Genomic DNA, 26,607 nt, shown 5'->3' on the forward strand with positions numbered 1-26,607 from the left:
CTTCTCATACTGTTAAATTTAAAATCGGTCGAGAATTAGCCGATAGATTCAAAAGAAGAGTTGTATATCTTGTTAATACCTATGTGTGGATCGTGGGTAGATGAAATAGTTGATGTGTGATGAAATATAATGATGATAGGCCTCGATGTTTACGATGATACAGTCATCTAGCGGAGTATAGATGACGACCACGGGCTATTCTAGACACTCTAATGGAACGCTAGCAGGCTCGTAACATGTAGGTGTTTATTTGAACTACGTGTTCACCTGGTGTACTCCACCCCCCTCATGTTTGCCTTATTTTTCATGTATTGTTGAGGAATCCCCTAAGCAATGTTGTCACCCCGATGAAAGTCCTTAGGCTAGGTCCCTTATAGTAGATGCTTTAGGGACGTATGGTGAGGATAACGGGAATGGGTAATCGGGTTGAATGTTTTGACGAAATTAATGAACTTAATTATTATGGGTTGAAAACCCTATGTGCTCACCATGCTCCCAAACCTGACCCACTCAGTTTCTTGTATACAGGTAGTGGCAAGAGAGCACATGAATGATGGTCTGATGAGAGATCAATGGATTATAGGCCACTAGAATAAATAGATGTTGTAAGGCCTATGTTGTTTCTATTTATGCTTTTGATTTGTATTGACAATGACATCCCGAGGGTTTTAATATAGTGAAAATACATTTCTTCGGAAATGCTTTGATAAATTCTTTATCATATTTTTGGGAACAAATTCCGCAACATATTTCTTTAAAAGTATACTATGATTTTCAAGTAAAGCATACACAAATCGGTCTTTTCTGGCCGTGAAATTGGGGATGTCACACATTCTTCAGTTGTGGACAATTTCGCTTGAAGTGTCCATTCTCTTTACAGTTATAACATTTTGCGTTCGATGAACCTTTAGACTTCGATTTAGAATGTGATCTCCCTCTGTTCCCCCCTTTCCTCTCTTCTGTCCTTCCTCTCCCTGTGAACAAACCGGAGCTGGACACCTCCTCTCCAACATAAACTTTTCTTTTCAGTTCCTTGGACATCAGAGAGTCTTTCATATCATTCACGGTGATCGTTGTCCTACCATAGAGCATGGTATCAACGAAAATCTCATATAAGTTCGGAAGAGAACATAAGAGAATGAGAGTTTGATCTTCATCTTCAATCTTCACAAACCCCTTGTAGATCCAAGATAATATGATTGAAGTTATCCATATGATCTTTCACTTGGGTACTTTCAGACATTCTGAGAGTGTATAACATTTGCTTCTGATACAACCTGTTAGTTAGTGAGTTGTTTTGGTACTTGCCACAAAGTTTATCCCAGAGCACAGAAGCAGTTGTTTGATCCACGACCTCCCTCAGTACTTCATCTGTAAAGCTCAATAGAATGGCACTACGTGCCTTCGTCAGAATGTCCACCTTCTTTTCATCCGCCATGTCCTTTGGCAGTTTTGCTTCTCCTTCCAGTGCCGCTGCACATCCTTGTTGAACCGAAAGAGCCTTCATATCCACCTTCCACATTTTGAAGTCATTTGAACCCTTGAATTTCTCCAAATCAAACTTGTGAATAAACATTTTCAATCACAGGAATATAAACCGCAACTCTGATACCACTTGTTAGGAAGTAAAGCGGACAAATAGCAAAACTATAAGTACACAAGACACAATATTTACGTGGTTTGGTCACTGTGACCTACGTACACAGGCAGGAGGGGAGTATTCTTTATTTCATAGATCTCAAACAAAGGTTACAAGTACAATTACACAAAGATTTGCCTATCACTCTAGAATTCAAGATACAAAATGACCTAGCATGCATCCCTATTTATTCTTGAGGGATCTGACCTAAAACCCTAATGGGCTAAACCCATTGACCCATAGGCCCATGAAAGGTGTCAACCAATCACAATTTGCCATGCAACATTTTCTAGAACATTCATTCATGTCATACAACCCATGAGCATCATCAACACACATGATGGAGCACCTTGTGCCATAATGGAGCATCATGATGTATAAATGGCACATCATGAACACTAATGGCCCAACATCCATCATGGTAGCAAAACATGGTGTAATCCTTGAGCAATACCAACTTTTAATCATCCTTGAACGATCTTGAGCATCATAGAGGACTCTATAGCAAACTTGGCTCATCAAGGACCAAAATGGTCCAACTTGCGCCATGATGGTGCAACATGAATATAGATGGGGCAAGTGACATCAAGTGTGGCACAAGAGCTTCTAGGTTGGAGAAACATCACCATATTGGCGCAAAAATAACATGCATGGCGCAACAAGGCCATGCTTAGCGCAACAGCGTACTCCATGTAGCAACATGAGTACCCCGTGGCACAAGAGAGATACCCCATGGCGCAAGAGGGATCCTCATGGCGCACGAGGGAGTAAGTTGGTGCAAGAAGGACTGCCTTTGGCGCAACAACATTCTTCTTGGCCCAACCCTTTCAACAGATGGCGGAACAAGGTCCCCTTGTTGCTCCATATCACTCCCAAGTGATCCAAACCTCTTCCAGGTGCTCCAAACCCCCTTTTGTATGATTCGTTCCTTTGACACCTGATCCGTTCCTTTGTCAGACGATCCATTCCTTTCTTAGATGATCCGTTCCTTTGGCACATGCTCCATGATCCCCAAGTGCTCCATTTAGTTCCAAGTGCTCCAAATGCTCCATGAACCTTATCCAAATGCTCGAGTGACATTTAACAGATCCATTATGTGGTCATGTTAACCATAAGAGTCATTAAGCTCTATATATAGGCTAAAACAAGTATTAAGAACTTGTATATTTGTATGAATAGGCCTAAGAGCAAAGAAGATGGATCAAGATGCATCAATTGAAGAATTAAGCCAAGAGTAATTAGTCTTCACTAACTAATAAGGTGAGTTCTAATTTTCACTCTCTTTCTTTAGATTATGTATGTTTATATATATATATATATATATATATATATATATATATATATATATATATATATACACACATATATTTTGGATCTTGGGGCACTAAGTGAAAGTTCCCAAGTAACGAGATGAAGATAAATGATGGTTATACGTGTACGAACATGTATCAGAGCATGTACATATAATTAGAGTATGTATAGAGTATATGTTAGAAACATGTAGCATGACATGTAAGTATACCTAGAGTATGTATGAATAGAAAATGATAAATATATACGTTGATACATAAGAGATGGTAGATAGAGATAGAGTATAATTATATGTAGTATAATCATAAGTGTGTGTATGTATGCTAGACATGTATGGTATTATGTAGAATACTTGTTAATAAACATAAATATAGATTAAGTACTTAATGAGTTAAGTACTAGATGTATAGTAGAAGATCTCTTAATGAGATAAAGAGATAGAATGTCCATGGGATAAGTATTATGTGACGAGTCACATAATAAATATAAAGAATAGTAGACAGATGATTTATTCGAGAATAAGATAGAGGTTCTTTCGGGGACAATAATATGGTTCATTCGGGAATAAGAGTATGATTCCTTCGGGAATAAGAGTGTGATTCCTTCGGGAATAAGAGTATGATTCCTTTATGAATGAGATTTTGTCCATGTGGGAAACAGAGATGATGATTATTTGGGGATGTAGGTAGATGGTTCCTGCGAGAATCCAGATTGTATATGATTAGAGAATATAGAGAAAAGGTTCCTTGAGATGAACAAGATAAGAGAGTTATTTGTAAGAACTTAGAGGTAATCCATGGGGGGGGTTAAGAGTAAGGAACCCATGAATGGATTTGTAACATCCCAAAAATAGTGATAATATTTTTCATTTTTGAAATCATAAAAACCATACATCATATGTATCAAAACCATCATAATACAAATGTATCAAAAACATGAGAGTAAAATGATCATCAATGCGGAACTCATAAGGGGATGATATGCGATCACATCGGACCCTTCCCTTTCGAACTAGAAGTACCTGAAAAAGAGTCAAACCACAAAACTGTAAGCATAAAGCTTAGTGAATTCCTTAAAATACCACATACCATACAAACATTGCCATGGGATACCCCCATGGTCTTGCATACAAGTGCATGGACTACCCTTATGGTCTTTCATACCATTGCCATGGGTTACCCCCATGGTCTTCCTTTGCAGTGCCTTAGCTACCCCAAGGTCTTACACACAAATGTCATGGGCTACCCCCATGGTCTTTCATACAAATGACACGGGCTACCCTCGAGGTCTTCCATGCAAGTATCACAAAGACAACTAACATCCTACATAACACAATCCAGTGGGTCGACATTGGTGCCTTCGACCCATAAGTACGGTGAAAAGACTCACCTCTCAGACGATAATCAACTATTACTTTTCTCACTGCCGAAAATATAGATGCTATACACCACCTATACAGTTATACAAGGTAAACCCTTAGCCCACCTTTCCAAACTAGGAGTTTGACCAAAAGTCAACTAAAGTAAAAAAGTCAATGGTCAAAGTTGACTTCAGTCGACTGCCACGTCATGGCCCACACACGACAAAACAGACGATGATTCCCTATTCTTCACGTTGTGGCAACCTAGGGCCACACCATAGGTACTAGGTTGTTTACAGCTTGATGGGTTAAGTCGTTTCCTTCGATCCTAAAAGCTCCAAAGCTCATATTTGGTCATTTCTATGGTCTAAATGGATAAAGTTTCCAACTTTATCCCTTAAGACCCTCTAAGAGATCAATATCTCAAACCCTAGGTCCAATAAAAGCAAAACATGACATGGACTTAACCATTAAGCACTTAATATCTAAAGTTCTTAGTCCATTAACTCCAAGAGAGTTTCCAACACCAAAACTAACCTAAAAGTTGGTGCTTTATAGACATGCATGTCTTGAACTCACATTAGGTTAAAATGAGGATTATGACAAAAAATCCCATGCATGGCTCAAAATCCAACCATACTTCAGATCCAAACCATCAACCACTCCAAATGTCCCAAGGATTCATAAAGTTGCAACCTTTATGGGATCTCACCATCCCAACAAACAAGAAGAACATGAATATGAGACAAAACTAAAGATCTAGCAACCTAACAACATAAAGGTGGAGTCTTGGACACTTACAAAGGTCCATAAGTGTGCTAAGATGAGGGATGTAAACTTGCTTGCTGGATCTTGGCTCACTTCTTCTTCCTTCTTCCTACAAGGTCTTCCAAAAGCACCAAATGGGCTTCAACAATGGAGGAAATTGATCGGGTTTTCTTCAGAGCTTAAAATGGTGATGGAGGTTGAGTATGAGCAAACCCTAGCCTCCTTATTCATTTAAATAGGGTGAAAAACCCAAAATATTAGGGTTTAAATCTCCAACAGCGACCACACCGTGGCCTATAACCTGCCACGTCGTGGCGGGTTAAAAGAAGTTAACGTCCAAAGATGCCTCGCCACGTCGTGGTGATATTCCACCGCGTCGTGGCAACTAACTATGAATATAAAATGTACCTCAAGATTCAGATGTTATAGGATTCAAGAGAATAAGCATGATTAAGGGTCCACGAGGGCTCATTAGAGAATAAAGTAAGTACGGATGAGTATACCTAAAAATGTAGTGAGATGTTGTTTCCCTTAGATGATAGAGAGGATTGTTGTAAGAGAAAGGACCGTTGGGTCTATATGAGAATAGATGCTGAGGCATTAGAGTTGAGAATAGAATGATGGAGAGTAAGAAGAGCATGAGACGAGCATGCTAAAAGTAAGAGATATGTTAAGAGCAAAGTAAGATTATAAAAAAAAGCATGCATAGAGTATGAGAAGAACATACAAAGTATGGGAAAGATAAGAGATATGGAAAAAAGAATATTAAGAGAGAGATAAAGAAGAGAATATAAAGTATGAGTAGAGTATGATATGAGTATGAGAAGAGACTAAGAAAAGAATATGAGAAAAAAAGTGGACGACAGGGAAAGAAACAGATGAAACAAGAAAGAGTAGAAGCAAAAATTAGAGAAGAGTAGAAGAGATAGATGAAAGAAGAAAGAATAGCAGTGTATATTATTAGATAAAGAGTTAGATTGCAGAGTAAGAGAAAGAAGAGAAAGAAAGAAAGAGTACATGGACATGAAAACAAATAAAAATATAACTTACGAGCATGTGGTCTGATGTTGTAGAGATTTTCATGTTTTGCATGTGTAGGTAGCAGTCGTGGTACGTAAGAAGACAAAAGCACAATGACTTAGAATAGATTTAATTTCCTCGCTGTTTCAATTTGTATGTAAGATTCTATTGTAAACTCGTGATTAAACCTATGATTTAAAGTTTTTTAATTTTAGTAGAATTTGCATTGTAGATAGCACTCTGATAATTGCCTTAGATAATTGTATATAAAATATGGGTCATTACAGAGGTGATGTATACTTGTATCATATTGCATAATATGATTCTCGAAGATGAAGAAAATGCAATATGTGAGTATAATGAAAAGGAGATCGTTCCACCGACACAAACATTTGAGGTTGGAAGTGATGAGTACTTGACAATGAGAGCAATAATAAATGATGTTGAGCCCCATCATGTTATTCGTAGAGACTTGACGAAACATATTTTGACTGTTGCCACATCAATCTTAATGCAGTACCGGTCGATGATTTAGACGACCAATTTTCCGATGAATATGTCCTTTAGGCCTATCTATATTTTGTATTTTAATTTCTAGGTTTCGTAATTTTATTTTCCATGTTCTGTATTTTTAAATTCTATGTTGTTTGTTTTTTATAGGTTTGTTGTAATTTCCTTTAAAGTTTAATGAAATTTTAGTTTTAAAATAATCTGTTTAAATTCATTATTTTTAATATAATTTAATTTTAGAAAAATTAAATAACATATCAAACATGACAACCTATGGTCTCTAAATTACAAACTTTCGTAGCAACATGACAAATTATATCTGGCACTTACGTGGATTGTGAGAAGTGTGACACCACTCTCTAGCATAATAATGCATGAACATGATCTCTCTAGCCTAATGCATGAACACGATGCACATGCTTTGCGGTCATTTCTTAATAATTGAAAAAATATAGTTTTTGGGATAGATGTTCTAGAAATATTGTCTGGCTTTATGAATAACTTTATGACTTACCATAAATGGTCATAATCGGATAAAGTTGATAAATTTTTATTTTTATTTATTCATGTTTTTATAAATATGAAAATCATGTTTAACGGTTCATGAGGAAACGTGGAATCAAATCAGCTTTAAGTCGACAACAAACTTGCTTAAACCAAAATAGTTTCTCGGTGGTGTATTTTTCAATTGTTAAATACCCGATTGAGTCTTATGTCGACCCGGATGGATATCTTCTGGAAGAAAACCTAGTTAATCCATTCATTAAAAGTGGACTGGCTTCTAGAAGCCCATTATCAGATCACCATAACACGCAAACTACGTAGGCCTATACGTAAAGCCCATAGAGCCCACGCGCATCTTGCCCCATTCTATAAATACCATTTCTTCATCTAGGGTTTTTGAAGAAGACTCGACGCAGCAGCAAACAACCAGAATTTCGCCATGGGAAGAAGTAAGTCTTTCAATCTTCTATGTTGTAATTGTTACCACAGTTAATTATCGTCGAGTTGATTCGAAAAGAAATTTATACGATTAGGAATCGTATCCCTTCATCAGATGCAACTGTTGTGTAACATCGTTTATGCGTAATGTTTCTTCTTTGAATAAATCATGACTAGTTAGGTTATGAATTGTTTGAAGTTGTTCTATTTCGAGTTTTTGATGGTGTTTTGCATTTGTTTATCGGTAGTCGAACTCTAAGGAGATCTGTGCGATAGTTAGTTGGATAAATACCTCTCTTTTTCCCGATTCTAGCATTCGTTTATGAAATTGATTTGTATTGTACTCGAATTATTCCGAGCTGTTACATGACTCGTTCGTTTAATCGCCTTGTTGAAATGGCGGAAATAAACTGATGGATGTTTGAATCTAATTTGATGCAATCGAAAATCTGCAATTGTATTCCACCGGAAATTTTTTGATGTAATACTTGTTCTATGGTGCAGGACCGGCTAGATGTTACCGACAGATCAAGAACAAGCCATATCCCAAATCTCGTTACTGTAGAGGTGTGCCTGATCCCAAGATTAGGATCTACGATGTTGGAATGAAGAAGAAAGGAGTCGATGAGTTCCCCTTTTGCGTACACTTGGTCAGTTGGGAGAAAGAGAATGTCTCCAGTGAGGCACTTGAAGCAGCACGTATTGCCTGCAACAAGTACATGACAAAGTTTGCAGGAAAGGATGCTTTCCACTTGAGGGTTAGGGTTCATCCTTTCCATGTTCTTCGTATCAACAAGATGCTTTCATGTGCTGGAGCTGATAGGCTTCAGACTGGTATGAGAGGTGCCTTTGGAAAACCACAGGGAGTTTGTGCCCGTGTAAGCATTGGTCAAGTTCTTCTATCTGTTAGATGCAAAGATGGTAACAGTCAGCATGCTCAAGAGGCTCTTCGTAGGGCTAAATTCAAGTTCCCTGGTCGCCAAAAGATTATTGTCAGCAGGAAATGGTATGAATATGATTTTTAGCTACTCTTTTATTTTTTTTAAAGTTATCTAATGCTTCATTTTTTGTTTATAATGTTATTGTGATGGTGATTGCAGGGGATTTACTAAGTTCAGTCGTACTGACTATGTTCAGTGGAAATCTGAGAACCGAATCATGTCTGATGGTGTTAATGCTAAGGTATTGCTTTCTTTTTCATCTCTTTCTGTTTTTTGTCTATATTATCTAATATGAGGAACGTTTTGATTGTAATGATGATGATGATGCAGCTTCTTGGATGCCATGGGCCTCTTGCAAATCGTCAACCTGGAAGAGCTTTCTTAGACGCAGTTGCATAAATTTTATCCCAGGAAGAAATAACCCTTTTTCTTGTTTTGCTAAAATGACATTTTATAATCGTGTTTTGTTTTTCCCTTGTGTTTGGGCTACTGCAATGCACTGAAAGGAATTCTTGCTACTTGAACTCGAATGCACGGTGGTTTGATTTATGTAGTCTTTCTTCTGGATGTTTGTTTGTGTGTGATTTTTTTACTGTTTCTTTGAAGGCTTAAGTATTTATAACAAATAGTATGAAAAAAAGGTTGTGCTAATTTTTTCGTTATGTAATGAAGTTATCTATTTGTAGGATATTTTGTTTCATAAATTAGTAACAAACCAAGAATTACTCAATTTTAAGTTTCACATATCATAAAAAAACTAAAAACGAACAAATATGTTTGAAAGGTAATGTAAGTTACAACGAGCAAACATGTTTTCTAATATTTTTATTAGTAATATGTATTTAAAATACTTTTATAGAACTATCAACATTCAACAGCCCTCAGGTGGCCATTGTAAGTAAGGGTTATGCTTTTAAAAGGCAGAGTAAAGATGAGATAAAAAAACAAAAAAACACAACGATTTACATAGTTCATATTCCATACAAAAAACACAACGATTTACTGGACAATCTGCAAGTCTATACAAAAAAACAAAAAAAACACAACGATTTACATAGTTCATATTCCATACAAAAAACACAACGATTTACTGGACAATCTGCAAGTCTATACAAAAAAACAAAAAAAACACAACGATTTACATAGTTCATATTCCATACAAAAAACACAACGATTTACTGGACAATCTGCAAGTCTATACAAAAACCTTTCATCTCTAAGGACAAATCCTCCTAGCGTGTCATCTCATTAAAAGTACAATGGTTACATCTAATGCTAGTTTTTAAAAGTTTCTTTACCCAAAAAGCCCAAAAATCACCGGATGAACTCTGTTTTTTATCTTGTCTTTCCATTCAACTCCTTAGAGTTGGTTCAAAGCCGATTGAACTTCATCATATGAGAATGATTCTCTACCAAAAACAATGTTTCTTTGATATGTACATAACTCTTTGGTATAGAAGCCTGACCCCATCCTCTAATTTCACATCAATATTTTCAAGATCAAGGATAAGCTTATTGAAGGCATGACATCAATTAATTATTAAGATGCTTATCCTCACTCATTTTGAATGAGTGCAAGGCTTACTTCAGATACAACCAATCGACAAGAGATTTTGTCTTTGGTACTACAGTCTGCAAAAGCCATTATCATCCACATTCACCAATCACCACACCACTTGTTGGATTTTATACCTACAGCTACAGGCTTCCAGACAATCTGCAAGTCTATACAAAAACCTTTCCTAGCCTAGCCTTGGATATAATGACAATTAGCACTAAACAATCACAGGGTCAGTATCAATTCAAGATTTGAATCACAAAGTTAACTCATCCTCCCTCCTTACTTTCACTAACTTTCAATCTACTTGTTGTATAGGAAAATTGCAATTCATACTATAGAACTAATCAATTTCAAGATCAAGTTGATTCCAGAACAGTTCATGACCAATCAATTTCTCTTGTGAACAGTTGACTCAACTCTCAAATCATAGCTGTGACTTGAAGATATATATGTTCCTGGATCTGTTTGATTACCTCAATTCATCTACAACATAATACGCTCCATCTGAGAGAGAGAAAGAAACACATCAATACCCGTACAGGTGTTTTAGATCATGTGTTAGTAAGTTTTCAGTTTTTGTTTATAATCTTTTCTTGATCGGTTCATGTTAAGATGTTCACAAGAGTAATCGATTTACAGTCCTGATTTGTGAAATGTTTTTGAACCAATTTGATCCTGAGATTTGTTACTTCTTTGATTCTTCCATATTAATGTAGTTATAATAGTTTGATATTTACATATAACAATTTTAAAATCAGTTGTAACAATTGCTAAAAAAATCACAAACAATAGTATTACCAAACTAGCAAAAATGAAATGGCCAAAAGAAGCAGCACTTATATTGTATTGTACTAAAAATGACCTGGGTACGTAGATTATTTAGTATCAACAAGGAGTCAAATGGTTAAACTAACCTATCTATGCATTTGAGAACAAAAAACTAATGTGTTTGAGAGCAAATCGGAATGTAAAAATAAAATATGAGGAACAACCCCATTATCAAGCATTTCATAATGCAGCAAAACTGCAGAAGCATTGTAACCAAAAGAAAGACATTTTCTTTTAGAAATTCTAGCAAACAAACAGTAGACAGATACTTGTATTTGTATGAGCCACTCCAGAACCAACAAGTTTGGTACCCAAATTGATGTGGTACTGTTATCCTAGAGCAATTGAGCAAAGATGTGAGTGAAGCTGTTGGATTTCTCTTCGAGCAATTTAATTAACTAAGAAACTGAAGTTGCAATGTTTAATCACACATCAGGGCATAAGCGAAAACATACTAATTTAGCTTTATACAACAATACCTGGTGCACATGAAGATGAACCAAGGAACTGGAGATAGGACGGAATCACATCAGCGCATACACAATCAATAAAGCTTCGAAGATCAATTGCAGGTATATGGCTTCCCGAAATCCACCAATGGCCTCTCCGGTTGTCGACCGCCGGTGAAATTACAGTGCAGATATCCACAAAAGAAATTAGGGTTTTGGCGAAGACGATTTCGGGTAGAAAAAAATTTGGACCATTTCTCGATTTGTGCGTGTCATCCTTGCGCAGGGGCATGCTAATCTTCTCTGTATCGTTCCAATTTTATCGGATGTCCCCGAAGGGACGATGATAGATACACAATCAACATCCCTCATATCTAATCCATCCGAAGTATACATTACCAACACATACAATGGTATGAAAATACCACCAAAAGCATAAAAAATAAAGTATATGGTGATATAAAATATATCACTTATTAAAATTCTCATATCATCATTTGAAATATTAAAAACAAACAAATATCAGCAATCATTCAGGTACCCAAGAGACGCAAATATTTATTCAGCAGATATATTGAAATGGAAGCAATCATGAAGCAAATCAAACACCAGTTCAAACAAAAAGAGGAGCAAGAAGCATCATTAATCAGACAACTTGAAGTAGTCAGACGTGAAAAAGAACAACTACAACAAACATTACAAATTTTATCATCCCATTCAATACCTAAAGAAGAAGCAGCTAGTAGTTCAACAACGAAGCAACCAAAAGAAGAAATTCAAGAAATATCATGCAATGATAGTCAGCCACAAATAATACTCAAAACAGAAAAACAACCTATGACGCCAAACTAGGAAGAATATCCACCACTTCAAGCCGATCATAAAAAACATAAAGAAATGGTATGTGATTTTCAATGGAGAAAACAAAGGAATCTACGACGATTGGGGAATTGCCAATTCATATATTCTTGGAAAAAACGTCATTCACAAAAGTTACAAAACAAAAAATGAAGCAGAAGCCGCATACAACGAAGCATACACAGCAGTCATAAAAGATAATGTCGAATGTTCGAAAACAGTTCTCCTTACACCACAAAAACCCATATCCAGCTTTACCCCACAAAAACCTGTATCCATCCCAAAATCCCTTAACCAACTAAACGCAAAAATTGCCCTTGAAGCCATTCCATCAACTAAAGAAAAAGAAGCTATGAAAAAACCATCTGCTCAAAAATTTTCCAGATTATGGGACAACCTCATTAAATACACCGAAGTCCATTCTTTAATGGGCTTTTACCCAGTAGTCAGGCGACCAGGCCCAAAAGCAGTATTCCTAGTAGATCTCACTGACCCCATGACTTTATGAGACTATTTCAGCCATGGATTCATAGAAACTATCTATCTTGATGGAACAAATTTACATTGCATCAGCGAATTCCCATCAGCTGTTCAAACAGTAATCAGAAGCTACAAAACACGATTTGCAAAACAAGAAAGAGGGTTATTTATCAAGATGCATTCAAGTTACCCAATTTTTAATGAAGATTCTCAATTACTTGTTCCAAGCATTACTTTCGCAAATATGGGGATAAACAACGGCTCAAAACCAACAAGAGATGACCTACCCCATGAAATACCTACACAAGACCATTTGATTTTCGCACTTGCCGGTGTCTATTTAGCATCATCTCGCGTAGGCAATGGTAAAGATCAAAAGTCAAGAATCAGAGTAAATTATGCCAGTAAAACCTTCGTTATCTATTCTCTAAAGACAGTGAAATAACCCCGGAAGCATTAAAAGCAATTGAAACTTTCGAACAGCCGTTTGAAAAATTTTCACATCACTTAGCTGAATTACCCGCTGATTTAAAAAAACAGCTTTGTAAACATATCATGCATGCACCACGACATAATTGCAGCCATTGTAAAGACAATATGGAAGAAACACCGTTCATGGAAGACTAACGTCAGCAATGAACAAAGCACACATCATTCAGAAATATCTGTCCTTTCGGTGGCGGGAGGAATGACGAAATGACGAAAGCAATGACATATTAAAAACATTATTAAAGACACGCGTCCTTTCATTGTGGAAGGAATTGTAATTATTTGTCATTTGTCATTTATAATTATTATTGTCAATGTAATATAAAGTAGTGTAAGTGTCGGTAGAATAAAGTATAAGACCCTCAATAGTCTAGGGGGCTATATTGTAAATATATATGTCGTATTGCAATCAAACAATTGCAACTCAATTATGTAACCGGCTCTCTCGAGCCTATAAATAGGGCCTTTGCCCATATGAAATAAACAAGTTAAGTTTGAGTGTCTAAGACTTGAGTTGATCTCAAAGTTCTTCCTCTGTTGAAATAGTTGTTCTATTTATGAATAGCAGAGCCCTATCCAAACATACCTAAGATTATTCATATAATCATTCATACAATTTAAACAATTCATCATCAATCCATCCCGACGCATCATTCAGGTATAATCTTATCATAATCTTTTTATTAATTCCGTCATGTCGTTAATTTTGGTATCAGAGCTAAGTATCGTTCTTATTGTGAATATTCATCTTTTTATAAATATATGTTCATCATGCATCATCATATATATTACTATGAATATTCATCGTTACAAACATTCATCGTTATAAGTTATCATCATAAACTCATTATTAAAATCAAATACTACTATCCACCTACAATTTAAACATATGTCGTCAGAAGGTTTTTTACAATTATTACTATGTACCAAGAAGTTAGAAACACATTTCATATGTCAAAAAAGTTTTTAATTCTTTGTATGAAAAACTGTAAGTATCATAAATATAATAGTAATAACAAACCCCACCATCAACATCTTATTAGAATTTATAAATTGTAACTTTGAAAGAAAAAATAAATTATCATTTTGTTTCTAAAAATTATAATCATGAGTTTTTCAAGTTTAAATATTATTAAACAAGAATTAAAGTTTTTTCGTAAAACATTGAAACAATCTAAAAAATTTCTTTTAAATTTAAAAATAGATTCTAACATATCAATAATTAATTGTATATCCAATATTGAAGCAATACATATAATAAGTAATAGTATAAATTGGAAACAAGAAAAAAAAATAAAAAATCTAGAAGATAAAATAACAAAACTAATCTGTTAAATATGTCTTAAGAAATAGAAAATTCACCAATCATTATTAATAACGAAGAAAATGAATCTGGATACACTTCTGATGCTTTAATTAATAAAAATAATATTAATAAAGATGCTATAAAAAAATCAAATTTTACACTATCAGAAAAACATAATTTTAGAAATAACCCATTAAAAAATTTCTTTTCTAGAAAAAAAATTATATATTATGGAAAAATTATAGGAGAATAACCAATACCTATAGAATCAACTCAAGGAAATATTATTATACCCATAATAAATATACAACAAATTAGAAATAGGTTATCTAATATTAAAGAAGTAGACAGAATAAAAATTGCTTATATTCATATATCAACTATTCAAGTAATTTTAAAAAGTACTTTTAGCGATTTAGATACACCAATAGAATTAGAAATCAGAGATGATTGTATAATTAATAATCAAGAAAGTATTATTGCAAAAGGAAAAGGTAATTTAATTGAAGGAAAAATAAAATTTAATATTAATATTCAACTAGGATTAAGTCTTAAAGATAAAAATCTAAGTAATAGTATTACTGTACGATATAAATTATTAAGACAAAATTTTATGTTAAAAGGTAATCATCCGTTTACTATTACATATCAAATAAATTATGCATTAACAAATTCTCATCATAGTATTACATTTAAAACAGAAGATAGAATTTATATAGATAAATTATTTACCCCTTTATTATCACTTGAATCACCAAATATGACTAATAACATAATATTTAATGAAACTAATTTTCAACAAATAATAACTACTCCATTAATAAAAAGAAACTAAAAGATTTGTTTTCAAAAAATTAGTACCAACAAACCTTATTAATATGGAAACTTTACAAGAAAAAGTAGAAACACTAACTAAATTATTCGCAGAACTAGAAATTTCATCCGAAATTCAAGAAAATAATACAGAAATAAAAAATAATTCGGATAATAACGATGCAGAGGTAATATATGATTTTTCATCCGATGATGAAAACCCTTATTCAAATCTATATAAAGAATCACAAAATAATTTTGGATTAAAACGAAAACAATCGTATGTTGAAGATGATTATCAAAATCAATATATTTATGGACCACCTTCATTAGAGGAAATTTTTTTATATAGACAAGGAATGGTTAAAAATAAACAAAACAAATGGGAAAAAATACATCCACAATACATACCCAAATTATTTACTTTTCCAACAAATTCAGATATTCTTTTTATTGATTGTGAACAAAATCCCGAAGCAAAAATTCAAGAATGGAGTAATAAAATGGGAATTCAAATTCAATTAACTGAAGAGTTAAGAAATCTACATCCAAAAAATTTTCTTAATTATATTATACATAAAACACAAGGTAATGCATATCGTTTCCTTTCATCTCTCGATGAAACAGAAACAATGATGATAGTTACCACTGACGCTATGAAAACATTTAAAAATGTATTAAATCGGCTTATTCAAGAATTCATAGGAAAACAAATAGAAGATAAAACATCCCAGGAAGCCTTTCAATTAGAATCATTATGACATTTAACTAACCTACGAATTTGTAACATGTGTTATCTAGACCCATTTATATGTGAATATTCTGAACATTATTATAATCTAGATTTCACTAGAAAAAAGATAGCATTAGACATGTTTTACCAAAAATTACCATCATTAGTAAGTCAAAGTGTAATAAAAGATTTCCAAGAAGCATTACAACAAAATAAAATTGCAGATACTTTAGGAGCACAAATAAGTATATTAAAAGCATGGATGCAGAAAAAATGTTTAGAACAAAAAAACAACACAAGATGCAAAAATTGATTTATGTTGTGATACCCTTTCTAATAAAGTTAATCAATAATAATTATAAAAGACAAATGACAAATAATTACAATTCAACAAACCAAGGAACTGGAGATGGGACGGAATCACATCAGCGCATACACAATCAACAAAGCTTCGAAGATCAATTGCAGGTATATGGCTTCTCGAAATCCACCAATGGCCTCTCCGGTTGTCGACCGCCGGTGAAATTACAGTGCATATATCCACAAAAGAAATTAGGGTTTTGGCGAAGACGATTTCGGGCAGAAAAAAATTTGGACCATTTCTCGATTTGTGCGTGTCATCCTTGCGCAGGGGCCATGCTAATCTTCTTTGAAACGTTCCAATTTTATCGGATGTCCCCGAAGGGACGATGATAGATACATAGCTCCGCCATATGAAGGGGTCGCTGGTTCCTCTCCTGGTCGATGTGGGACGAAGCGAGTCGAAAGCGAACTAGGTTACTGTTTATAGTTTTGTATTCTAGCCAATCAAATTAAACGCCTTCAAAATTATAACGTAACTTTTAAATCTAGGAATGATCTGATTATTGGTAATCAAGATTTCTATCCAAATTTCCGAATATAGAGTTTGTCGACACTTTATCTAATTTTTTTAAATAGTTAATTTATTTGTTGATCGTATATCCTTATATACAATTTTTTAAACTTTTATCAATAAATAACTACTATATTTTTATACAAAATATATAACTTCAAAAGATTTATTAAGACCTTTAAAACTAGTCTATTTATTCATCATATACAATCCGGATAAATGATAATTATTATCAAATAACAATGTTATTATTTTATTATTTCCAACAAATCATTTCTATTAGCTTTATTAATATTCAAAAATTTAGTTTCAAACTCATATTTTTTTTATCGTAAGATAAATAAATCAACGAAGATATTGTAAAACATAATAAATATAGTTATTGTATTATACTAGCATAAATATAATTATAAGAAATATATTCGGAACAATTCCTCTCCAATCTCCTATATAAAAAGCCAACATAGACAGGGGCGAGCCAACATCTCATATTTGTTCAACCAATATTAGTCATAAAACCTTAATATTTGTTTTAAGCTCATAGTAAAAACTAAAAACTGGTCACCAAAGAGGCTAAACCCACACATCCCACAAAAGCCCAATTTCTTTAATCTTTTATTAGACGATTGCAATTTACACACACAATATGACAATAACACACACACAAAAAAAAGTGAATACATCAACCACGGCAAGTCAGGAACGACAATTACAATCATCAACGTTCCTAATTCTTTTTCAAGAAAATGTAACTTTAAATTCTTATAAGTTATGGTTATTATATAATTTTTCTGTACTTTATGGTTAATAATTATCATGATTAGTTTCTTAATTTCTTAGGGAGGAGGGAGTCGTTCCCTCCCAACCCACCGAACCCACTGCCACATCACTTTTTATCTTTTATTTTTCTTCATCTTTCCGAACCCACAACACACGGAAATCCTATCTTTCTCAACCCACTCAATTAAAAAAAAATACAAAACAACTAAGGTACAAGTTTTAAAACACATGGTACAAGAGAAAATGAGAGAGGGAAAGTAGAGAGAGATGATGAAGTGGGTTCGTGAAACCAATTAACCAACCCGTTGAAGCGGGAGTGGTACTGTCGGTAACTCTATTGCTAATTAAGATTTTATCTTTGATTGTTTTGTATTTTTTTTAATTGAGTGAGTTCAAAAAGATAGGGTTTCTGTGTGTTGTGGGTTGAGAAAGATGAAGAAAAATAAAAGAGAAAAAGTGATGTGACAGTGGGTTCAGTGGGTTGGGAGGAAATGACTCCCTCCTCCCTTATAGTCATAATGTTAATCACAAGCAAAAAAAAAACGATTGATTTTTTTTTTCAAACAAAAAAAGATATTTATGACCGAAAACCGCGTCTTGTTAGTGACAATATTATTGAAGATGTTTATAATATATGTTCACAGCGTGAAAATAATATTAATATGGAAATTGGAAAAAAACCAAATATAATATTGATTCTTCCAAAGATCGATGTTACTCCTATATAGAGGACATTTTTTAATCAATTTCTCTTTCAATTTTACAAACTATGTTATGTTAATCGAATGTATATTTTTTAATATAATTAAGTCCTCTTTATCGAAAAATCTTGGCTCCGCCCCTGAACATAGAAACATAAACTCGTTGCTTATTAGGTTTCAAAACAACAAATACAAATTGTAAATAAGTGAAATAACACTATTGATACATCCAATTAAAGGCTTGAAGCTATGGTAAAAAAACATATATGTTGCAAACAATTGAAGGCTTGAAGCTCTATAGTTACCATGTCGTTCTTGAAACCAGACACCACTACACGAGCACAACTGCACATCAAGTTCAAAACACATCAAATAGAAGATATTAATGTGGATGTACATGTCCTTGTTTTGTTTTGTTTTTATCTTTACTATAGTTGAATATGTCAAGTAAGCGTTTCTATTTAGCCATTTAGGGAACTACCTTATTGGTCACCATTTCAAATAGTTAAGCATAAATCCCTAACATTTGGAAAAAAAGTAAAGTAATTACTTTCGGGGCGTCATATTATGGAAACCATACATTCTTTCATCATCTATTTATACTCAAAAAGAGGATGAGATTGACAAAGTTGTGCAGTTCTTCATACAGTATGAGATGTAGCAGTTGAAATTTTGAATGGTGCACCCTGTGTACCAATTTGTTTTCCATGATTCTATCAATAGATATTTTTGCTCAAGGTTCTATGCATATAACCAATAAATCAACGGTCTATCTTTTGACATTTATTTAATCAAAGCATACACAATTTTCCTCTTTTTTAATCCATAAACACACAATTAACTTGTTTATCATCAAAAAACTAACAGGGTATGCCCATTTAATATTCAATTATTAGTCTATTATCATGCTCTTTACCTAGACTTATCATTCTCTTTTCTTCACAAATCATACAAAACATCATAATCTGCAACTTGGTATGACAAGTAAATTGACAGAATCATCACCACAACCTCACAAACTGGTATAACAGTTCAAATCTGATTAATTACATTATATACAACTTTTCTCATTTTTACCAATTTATACAACAAAGTGATTATCGACACAAATAATACAATCAAATTTCAGTTTGTTACTGAAATATGCAAAGCTTTAAACATTTTACTTGTAACTTGTTTAACCAGTCACTGTGTTATTTTTTTGTCACTTTTTTATTTTTTTTGTCACTTAAATCCTTCTGCAGACACATGTCACTTGATTTCTCCCACCAAGATTCAAGAGCACCAATCTACGGGAATGTGAAATTATTATTCATGATACAGAAAAATCGCAACATTATAAGGACCATTCAAAGCATACCCACGAATCAAAATGTTACAAAGAACGACAATTCATTTGGAAATTCCATCAAACAATAGGTGGGCATTGGACAAATCGTTGCATGGTCAGTACAAATCAACAAGTTCAGTACCTAAATTAGTGGCGTGTCCTAAACCAATTAAGCAAAGATATTCATGAAGCTGTCTATCTGGTTGAAACCCCTTCAAGCAATGAACTAAAAAACTGAAGTTGCAAAAGTGAATCATACATTAGCACATAAGCGAACACACACACATATTTAGCTTGATAAAATAATACCTGGTGCACAGGTAGATAAACAAAGAATCTGAAATTGGAACTCGGAGACATATCAGCGAATAAACGAACAGAGATAGATTGAACAACCTTTGGAAGATCAATTGCTGTTAGATGCCTCCTCAAAATCCACAACAAGGATGTAAAGAAACAACATAAGGAACAAAAAAAACTTCAAATTTCTCAGGCGTTCCGACTGAAATTAGGGTTTCAGAGAAGATTCTGACTGAGGGTTTAAAAAAAAATTTGGACCATTTCTCGATTTGTGCGTGTCATCCTTGCGCAGGGACCATGCTAATCTTCTCTGTATCGTTCCAATTTTATCGGATGTCCCCGAAGGGACGATCATACATGCAGAGCTTCACCATATAAACGACTCCCAGGTTCTTGTCCCGGTCGATGTGGGGAGAGCCGGTTACATAATTGAGTTGCAATCGTTTGATTGCAATACGACATACATATTTACAATATAACCCCTAGACTATTGAGGGTTATACACTTTATTTCATATCCTAGACACTACTTTATATCATATTGACAATAATAATTATAAAAGACAAATGACAAATAATTACAATTCATTCCACAATGAAAGGACGCGTGTCTTCAATAATGTCTTTAATAATATAATAGCTTTTTACGTCATTGCTCTGCGTCGGGATGGATTGATGATGAATTGTTTTAATTGTATGAATGATTATATGAATAATCTTGGGTATGTTTGGATAGGGCTCTGCTATTCAGAAATAGAACAACTATTTCAACAGAGGAAGAACTTTGAGATCAACTCAAGTCTTAGACACTCAAACTTAACTTGTTTATTTCATATGGGCAAAGGCCCTATTTATAGGCTCAAGAGAGCCGGTTACATAATTGAGTTGCAATCGTTTGATTGAAATACGACATACATATTTACAATATAGCCCCCTAGACTATTGAGGGTTATACACTTTATTTTACATCCTAGACACTACTTTATATCATATTGACAATAATAATTATAAAAGACAAATGACAAATAATTACAATTCCTTCAACAATGAAAGGACGCGTGTCTTCAATAATGTCTTTAATAATATAATAGCTTTTTACGTCATTGCTTTCGTCATTCCTCCCGCCACCGAAAGGACAGATATTTCTGAATGATGTGTGCTTTGGTCATTGCTGACGTTAGTTTTCCATAAACGGTGTTTCTTCCATATTCGAGTATGAATGTTTTTAGTTGTTTCTCTATGATGGCTTCCATTCTCTTGTCAATGTGTCTGCTATATGATTGTTGGCGCTTTTGATATACTTGAGGTATGGATGAAATTGATGTAATTGTAATTGCCAACTAATCAATCGTCCTCGACAATAATCTTCTTGTAACTTATATCGCCAAAAGCCAAGTAGATACTTGGAATCTGTGCGTAATTCGAATCTGGTTTGAAGTAGCTCGACTTTCCATTTTTTCAATGTTCTGAGACATGCTAGTGTTTCTCGTTCATGTGTGCTGTAATTTTGCTCCGTTTGGGAAAATGTTCCCGATATATACTTGCATAGTTTTTGCTTATATTTATCTGTTTTTAATACTTCAGATGATACATCCGTATCAGTGTATGCTTTTGGTGATATTTTCATATCACTGTATACTTTATCATTGTTTACTTCGGATGATATTTTCATACCAGTGTATGTTTTATCATTGTATACTTTTGATGAGTTAGATATGAGGTTTCCCTCACTATCTAATCCCAATAATATCTTTCCACGTATAATTGCTTTTAGGCATCCTGCCCAAGTGACTTGTGATGCATCTGTCTCCACAATTAGAAAATCGTCGAATTTTGCATTATATAAAGTGGGGAGAACTTGAATTTTTTGTTTTATACTTTGTACCAAAATAGTATCTGTATTGGTCCAAGACCAATGTATTTTTTCTGATATTTTCTTTTGTAAAACTTTTCTTTCTTTTGCTAAGTTTTTCAAAAATCATTGTTCTGCAATATAATTTAAACAACAAAGAAATCGTTGTATTTGTTTTCTATTTTCAAGTTTATCAGGAAACATATTTAATTTTTCTCGTATATTGTCTGTTAACGGTAATTGACCATTTTCTCCAATTTTTAAACCGATATATTCAACTGTAGATTGAAAAAGTTTTGATTTCTTTTTTGATAAAACTAAACCATTTTCTTTAATTCTTTGTAAAACCTTGATGACTGCATCAATGTGTGTTTGTTTATTTCCTTTTGTAAAGACAATTATATCATCAATATATGCAAGACAAATATGATCTAAACCATTTAAAGTTTCATCCATGAATCGCTGATATATTGTGGTGCCTGTTTTAAACCGAATGGAAGGACATTCCATTCATAATGCTTCTGAGGAGGACATGAAAAAGCGGTTAGTGGTTTCGTATTTTCATGTAAGCGTAATTGCCAATATCCGGATTTTGCATCAAATGTACTAAAATGTGTATTTCCTTTTATTTTTTCTAAAATATATATTCTTTTCGTGGTAATTTATATGAATCTCCTATAGTAGCATCATTCATCTTTTTATAATTAATTACCATTCTTCGTTTGCCTCGTTTTATTTCATTATTATCTTCTACATAGAATGCAGGTGCAGAATGAGGACTCGTGCTAGGTCGAATGATTCGTTTTTCTAATAGTTCAGTGCATTCCTGTTTGAATTCAGAAACATCTTTTATACTATATGGAATTTTATTTGGAACATTAACTTCATCATTAGGGTTTTTTAATAATATTATTATTTCTTGATTATTTTTATTTTTTAAATGATCTAGCGGGTTTTCGCTACATACTTCTTCGAGTTGTTTTTCAGCAATTTCTTTAGCAAATGTTAGTAATATGCGTAGTTGAAAACCAACTTCTTGTTTGATTATTTTAATAAGATCATAATGTTTGATAATTTCAGTTTTTATAATACCTTTTGTCGGATGATTGAGACTTATATGATCATTTGTTTGTATAAATGGTTGATATAATTTAAGGAAATTATTTCCTATTACTAAATCTATTCCTGAATCATGTTGATATATAGTTGGAGTTTTAAATGACGCTTTTTCAATTACTATATCTATGTCTCTTCCTACGAACCAAATTTTGTGAATTGATTTATCAGCAATTGTAATTTTTAATGGTTTTTCTAATTTTCCCAATTTTTTAATATCTTTCTTCTTCCAAAACATAAAGTAGCTCCTGTATCTATATACGAAACTAGTTCTTTATCTTGTATTTTAGTTGTAATAAAGGTACTGTTTGAGTTAATATTTGTTTTTCTTTTACTCATTAGAGTTAGTTTATAAATTTCTATATCTGTGTTTTTTATTTTTTCTTGCAAAGTTTCCATATTAACAAATTGTGTTTGTTAGAGTGGTTGAAACATTGCGTATTGTTTTTAAATTACGATTTTGTGATTTTTTGTATTTCTTAATTCCTTCTTGTAATCTAGATATATTTTTTAACTGATTATTATATTCTTCATTTACTGATTGTAATTTTAACAAATAGTTTTCTTCATATGATAAAACATTTTCTAAATGTTGAATGGTATTAGAGATATAAGAATTTATCTTACTGATTATAATCTATTTTTAAATTTAAAAGAAATTTTTTAGATTGTTTCAATGTTTTACGAAAAAACTTTAATTATTGTTTAATAATATTTAAACTTGAAAAACTCATGATTATAATTTTTAGAAACAAAATGATAATTTATTTTTTCTTTCAAAGTTACGATTTATAAATTCTAATAAGATGTTGATGGTGGGGTTTGTTATTACTATTATATTTATGATACTTACAGTTTTTCATACAGAGAATTAAAAACTTTTTTGACATATGAAATGTGTTTCTAACTTCTTGGTACATAGTAATAATTGTAAAAAACCTTCTGACGACATATGTTTAAATTGTAGGTGGATAGTAGTATTTGATATTAATAATGAGTTTATGATGATAACTTATAACGATGAATGTTTGTAACGATGAATATTCATAGTAATATATATGATGATGCATGATAAACATATATTTATAAAAAGATGAATATTCATAATAAGAACGATACTTAGCTCTGATACCAAAATTAACGACATGACGGAATTAATAAAAAGATTATGATAAGATTATACCTTAATGATGCGTCGGGATGGATTGATGATGGATTGTTTAAATTGTATGAATGATTATATGAATAATATCGGGTATGTTTGGATAGGGCTCTCTGCTATTCAGAAATAGAACAACTATTTCAACAGAGGAAGAACTTTGAGATCAACTCAAGTCTTAGACACTCAAACTTAACTTGTTTATTTCATATGGGCAAATGCCCTATTTATAGGCTGTAAAGAAACAACATAAGGAACAAAAAAAACTTAAAATTTCTCAGGCGTTCCGACTGAAATTAGGGTTTCAGAGAAGATTCCGACTGAGGGTTTAAAAAAAATTTGGACCATTTCTCGATTTGTGTGTCATCCTTGCGCAGGGGCCATGCTAATCTTCTCTGTATCGTTCCAATTTTATCGGATGTCCCCGAAGGGACGATCATACATGCAAAGCTTCACCATATAAACGACTCCTAGGTTCTTGTCCCGGTCGATGTGAGCGAGCGTAGTTTACTATTCATTTTTGTATTTCACAAATCAAATAAAATGTATTCTTTGTATCTACGAATTATTTATTTACAAAATAAATAATTTTTCTTAAATATATAAAATATCATTATTTTTTTTTTAAATAAATTAACTTATCATTAATGTTAATCAATTGTATTATCGAATTCTATCATATATCTTTATTAAGCTTTGTTTTTAGCTTTATACAATTCGTTAACTTAATATTGTTAAACTAAAACCATATTTTACAAAATATATAATTATCACAATTTTGCTACATATAAAAATTCGGTCTATTAAAAATAATAGCATAAATTTGTTACTTTATTATTTATTCATTGACAATTATTTGTAATAAAAATTTCAATTAATTTATTTTTTAAATACTAAAAACACATATATGACATCGGAATCAAAAGAGATACAAAAAGACTACGAAGATGAGTACAACGTCAGCTCTTCAACTTTGGGTGTTGGGTAAAGATTTGTTTTCTCTCGATTTCTGTTTATTAAGAAGTAATTCGTGTATTCTATATAATTGAGCATTCTTCTTCCACTAAGATTTTTTTTTATATTATTTTATTCAAATTACATATTTTTATAATAACGAAAATAACATTATATCTATTATAATTTACTTGGGGGGTTTTGATGATCTTTTTATTTTGTTTTATCTTTTTTGTTTTTGTAAATAAAAGTTTGTTAATTCACAATAAAATAATTCATCATTCCATTTGCTTGCAAAAACGTTTTTGGTAGGAATGAATTGGAATGAATTAGGTCAAAATGGGGATTTATGACCTAATCTCTATGCATGCCATCAAAACTTGATTATAATCCAGATCCAAAACACTACTAAGTCACCTTGACCTGGAGATTCATAAAGTTGCAAACTTTATGAGATCTAACCATTCAATCATTCAAAAACAAGAAGTTAAATGTCTCGACTCGGTTTGACGGGGGAACTCGGCGAGTTCATGAAAGAACTCGACGACTAGGATCGAGATTTCCAGAGTTTCATGGATCAGGAACTCGACGAGTTGATGGACCAACTAGGCGAGTTGAGTCAACCAGGACGTTGACTTTGACCAGAATGTTGACTTGGACGTTGACTTTGACCAAACTTGACCTCTATATGGTTATGAAGTATAGAATGGGTTCAAAAAGGGTAGTTTCAGGTACGGGTCTAGGCCCAATTGGAAATTGGGCCATATATAGGGCTTTTATGGACTTTATGGTTTTGGAACTTATTGGTTTTGGGCTTGGGCCTTAGTTATGAGTCTTGTTGGGCCAGGGGTAAAATTGTCATTTTACCCCAAGATTTCGATTATGGTTCATGGTTTAGAACTTAGTTGCTAATTGGATTTTGTGTTGGAAATTGTTAGCTTGGGAATCCGTCAGGGCAACAGCTAGGGAGTTCGGGCAGCGAGCTTCAGCAGTGTGAGATGAGTTACCTTCTAGTAGGAGTGAGTCTAAGGCCACAATGCCGGCCCACTAGTAGGAGATGTTTGCTAGATGATTGTCTTTGTGATAATTGTCTGGTATGCCACTATCTGTTATGTTATGTGTTAGTATGATATGTTACTATGTGGTAGTGGTAGGGGGTGAAATAGTCCCCGGTTACCGGTTGAAAGATACCAAAGGCAGTTACCGGTTGAAAGATACCGAAGGGGAGGCCAGCTCCCAGATATACTGGGCAGTATGTGATTTATGTGTTTATGCCTAGCGTACTCCTCGTACGCCCAACGTACGAGGCCTCGGTCCCTCGATCAATCCCTCTTAGTACGCTAAGCGTACACTAGTGTAATCCCCGCGTACTGAACTTTGCACTAGTACGCATGCATACTCCTTATGTACCCCCCGCATACTAGGGTTATCCTTAAACCTAAAATCCTCCGAATACCATAACTTCTTCATTTTAAATTTGATTTCGACGATCCTTATATCCATGAAAAGGTAAGAACAAGCTCTACCAAAATAC

At 33.3% G+C, this 26,607-nt stretch overlaps 1 protein-coding gene, 1 long non-coding RNA gene and 4 other non-coding genes across 6 annotated transcripts; 1 reads left to right on the forward strand and 5 right to left on the reverse strand.

The window, feature by feature from the left end:
* Positions 1-7,452: 7,452 nt before the first annotated feature.
* On the forward strand, positions 7,453-9,058 carry LOC145113702 (large ribosomal subunit protein uL16-like). Its single transcript, XM_079049763.1, has 4 exons — positions 7,453-7,561; positions 8,055-8,556; positions 8,651-8,732; positions 8,822-9,058. The coding sequence occupies exons 1-4, from the start codon at positions 7,552-7,554 to the stop codon at positions 8,888-8,890; spliced, it is 663 nt and encodes a 220-aa protein (XP_078905889.1). The 5' UTR covers positions 7,453-7,551; the 3' UTR covers positions 8,891-9,058.
* A 545-nt stretch (positions 9,059-9,603) lies between these two features.
* On the reverse strand, positions 9,604-11,757 carry LOC145113703 (uncharacterized). The gene is made up of 2 exons (XR_013710833.1): positions 11,360-11,757; positions 9,604-10,556 (listed from the first exon to the last, which is right to left on the reverse strand). It is a non-coding gene; the product is annotated as an uncharacterized LOC145113703 (long non-coding RNA).
* Positions 11,570-11,671, reverse strand: LOC145118248 (U6 spliceosomal RNA). The gene has a single exon (XR_013713208.1). It is a non-coding gene; the product is annotated as a U6 spliceosomal RNA (small nuclear RNA).
* Positions 11,758-16,593: 4,836 nt separating the features above from the next.
* On the reverse strand, positions 16,594-16,696 carry LOC145118250 (U6 spliceosomal RNA). Its single transcript, XR_013713210.1, has one exon. It is a non-coding gene; the product is annotated as a U6 spliceosomal RNA (small nuclear RNA).
* A 3,543-nt stretch (positions 16,697-20,239) lies between these two features.
* On the reverse strand, positions 20,240-20,342 carry LOC145118245 (U6 spliceosomal RNA). The gene has a single exon (XR_013713205.1). It is a non-coding gene; the product is annotated as a U6 spliceosomal RNA (small nuclear RNA).
* A 4,110-nt stretch (positions 20,343-24,452) lies between these two features.
* LOC145118246 (U6 spliceosomal RNA) lies at positions 24,453-24,553 on the reverse strand. Its single transcript, XR_013713206.1, has one exon. It is a non-coding gene; the product is annotated as a U6 spliceosomal RNA (small nuclear RNA).
* Between the last annotated feature and the right edge of the window lie 2,054 nt (positions 24,554-26,607).

Source organism: Lactuca virosa, chromosome 5 (assembly GCF_052849685.1).
Source record: "Lactuca virosa cultivar CGN04683 chromosome 5, Lactuca_virosa_CGN04683_v6, whole genome shotgun sequence".
NCBI lineage: Eukaryota > Viridiplantae > Streptophyta > Magnoliopsida > Asterales > Asteraceae > Lactuca > Lactuca virosa.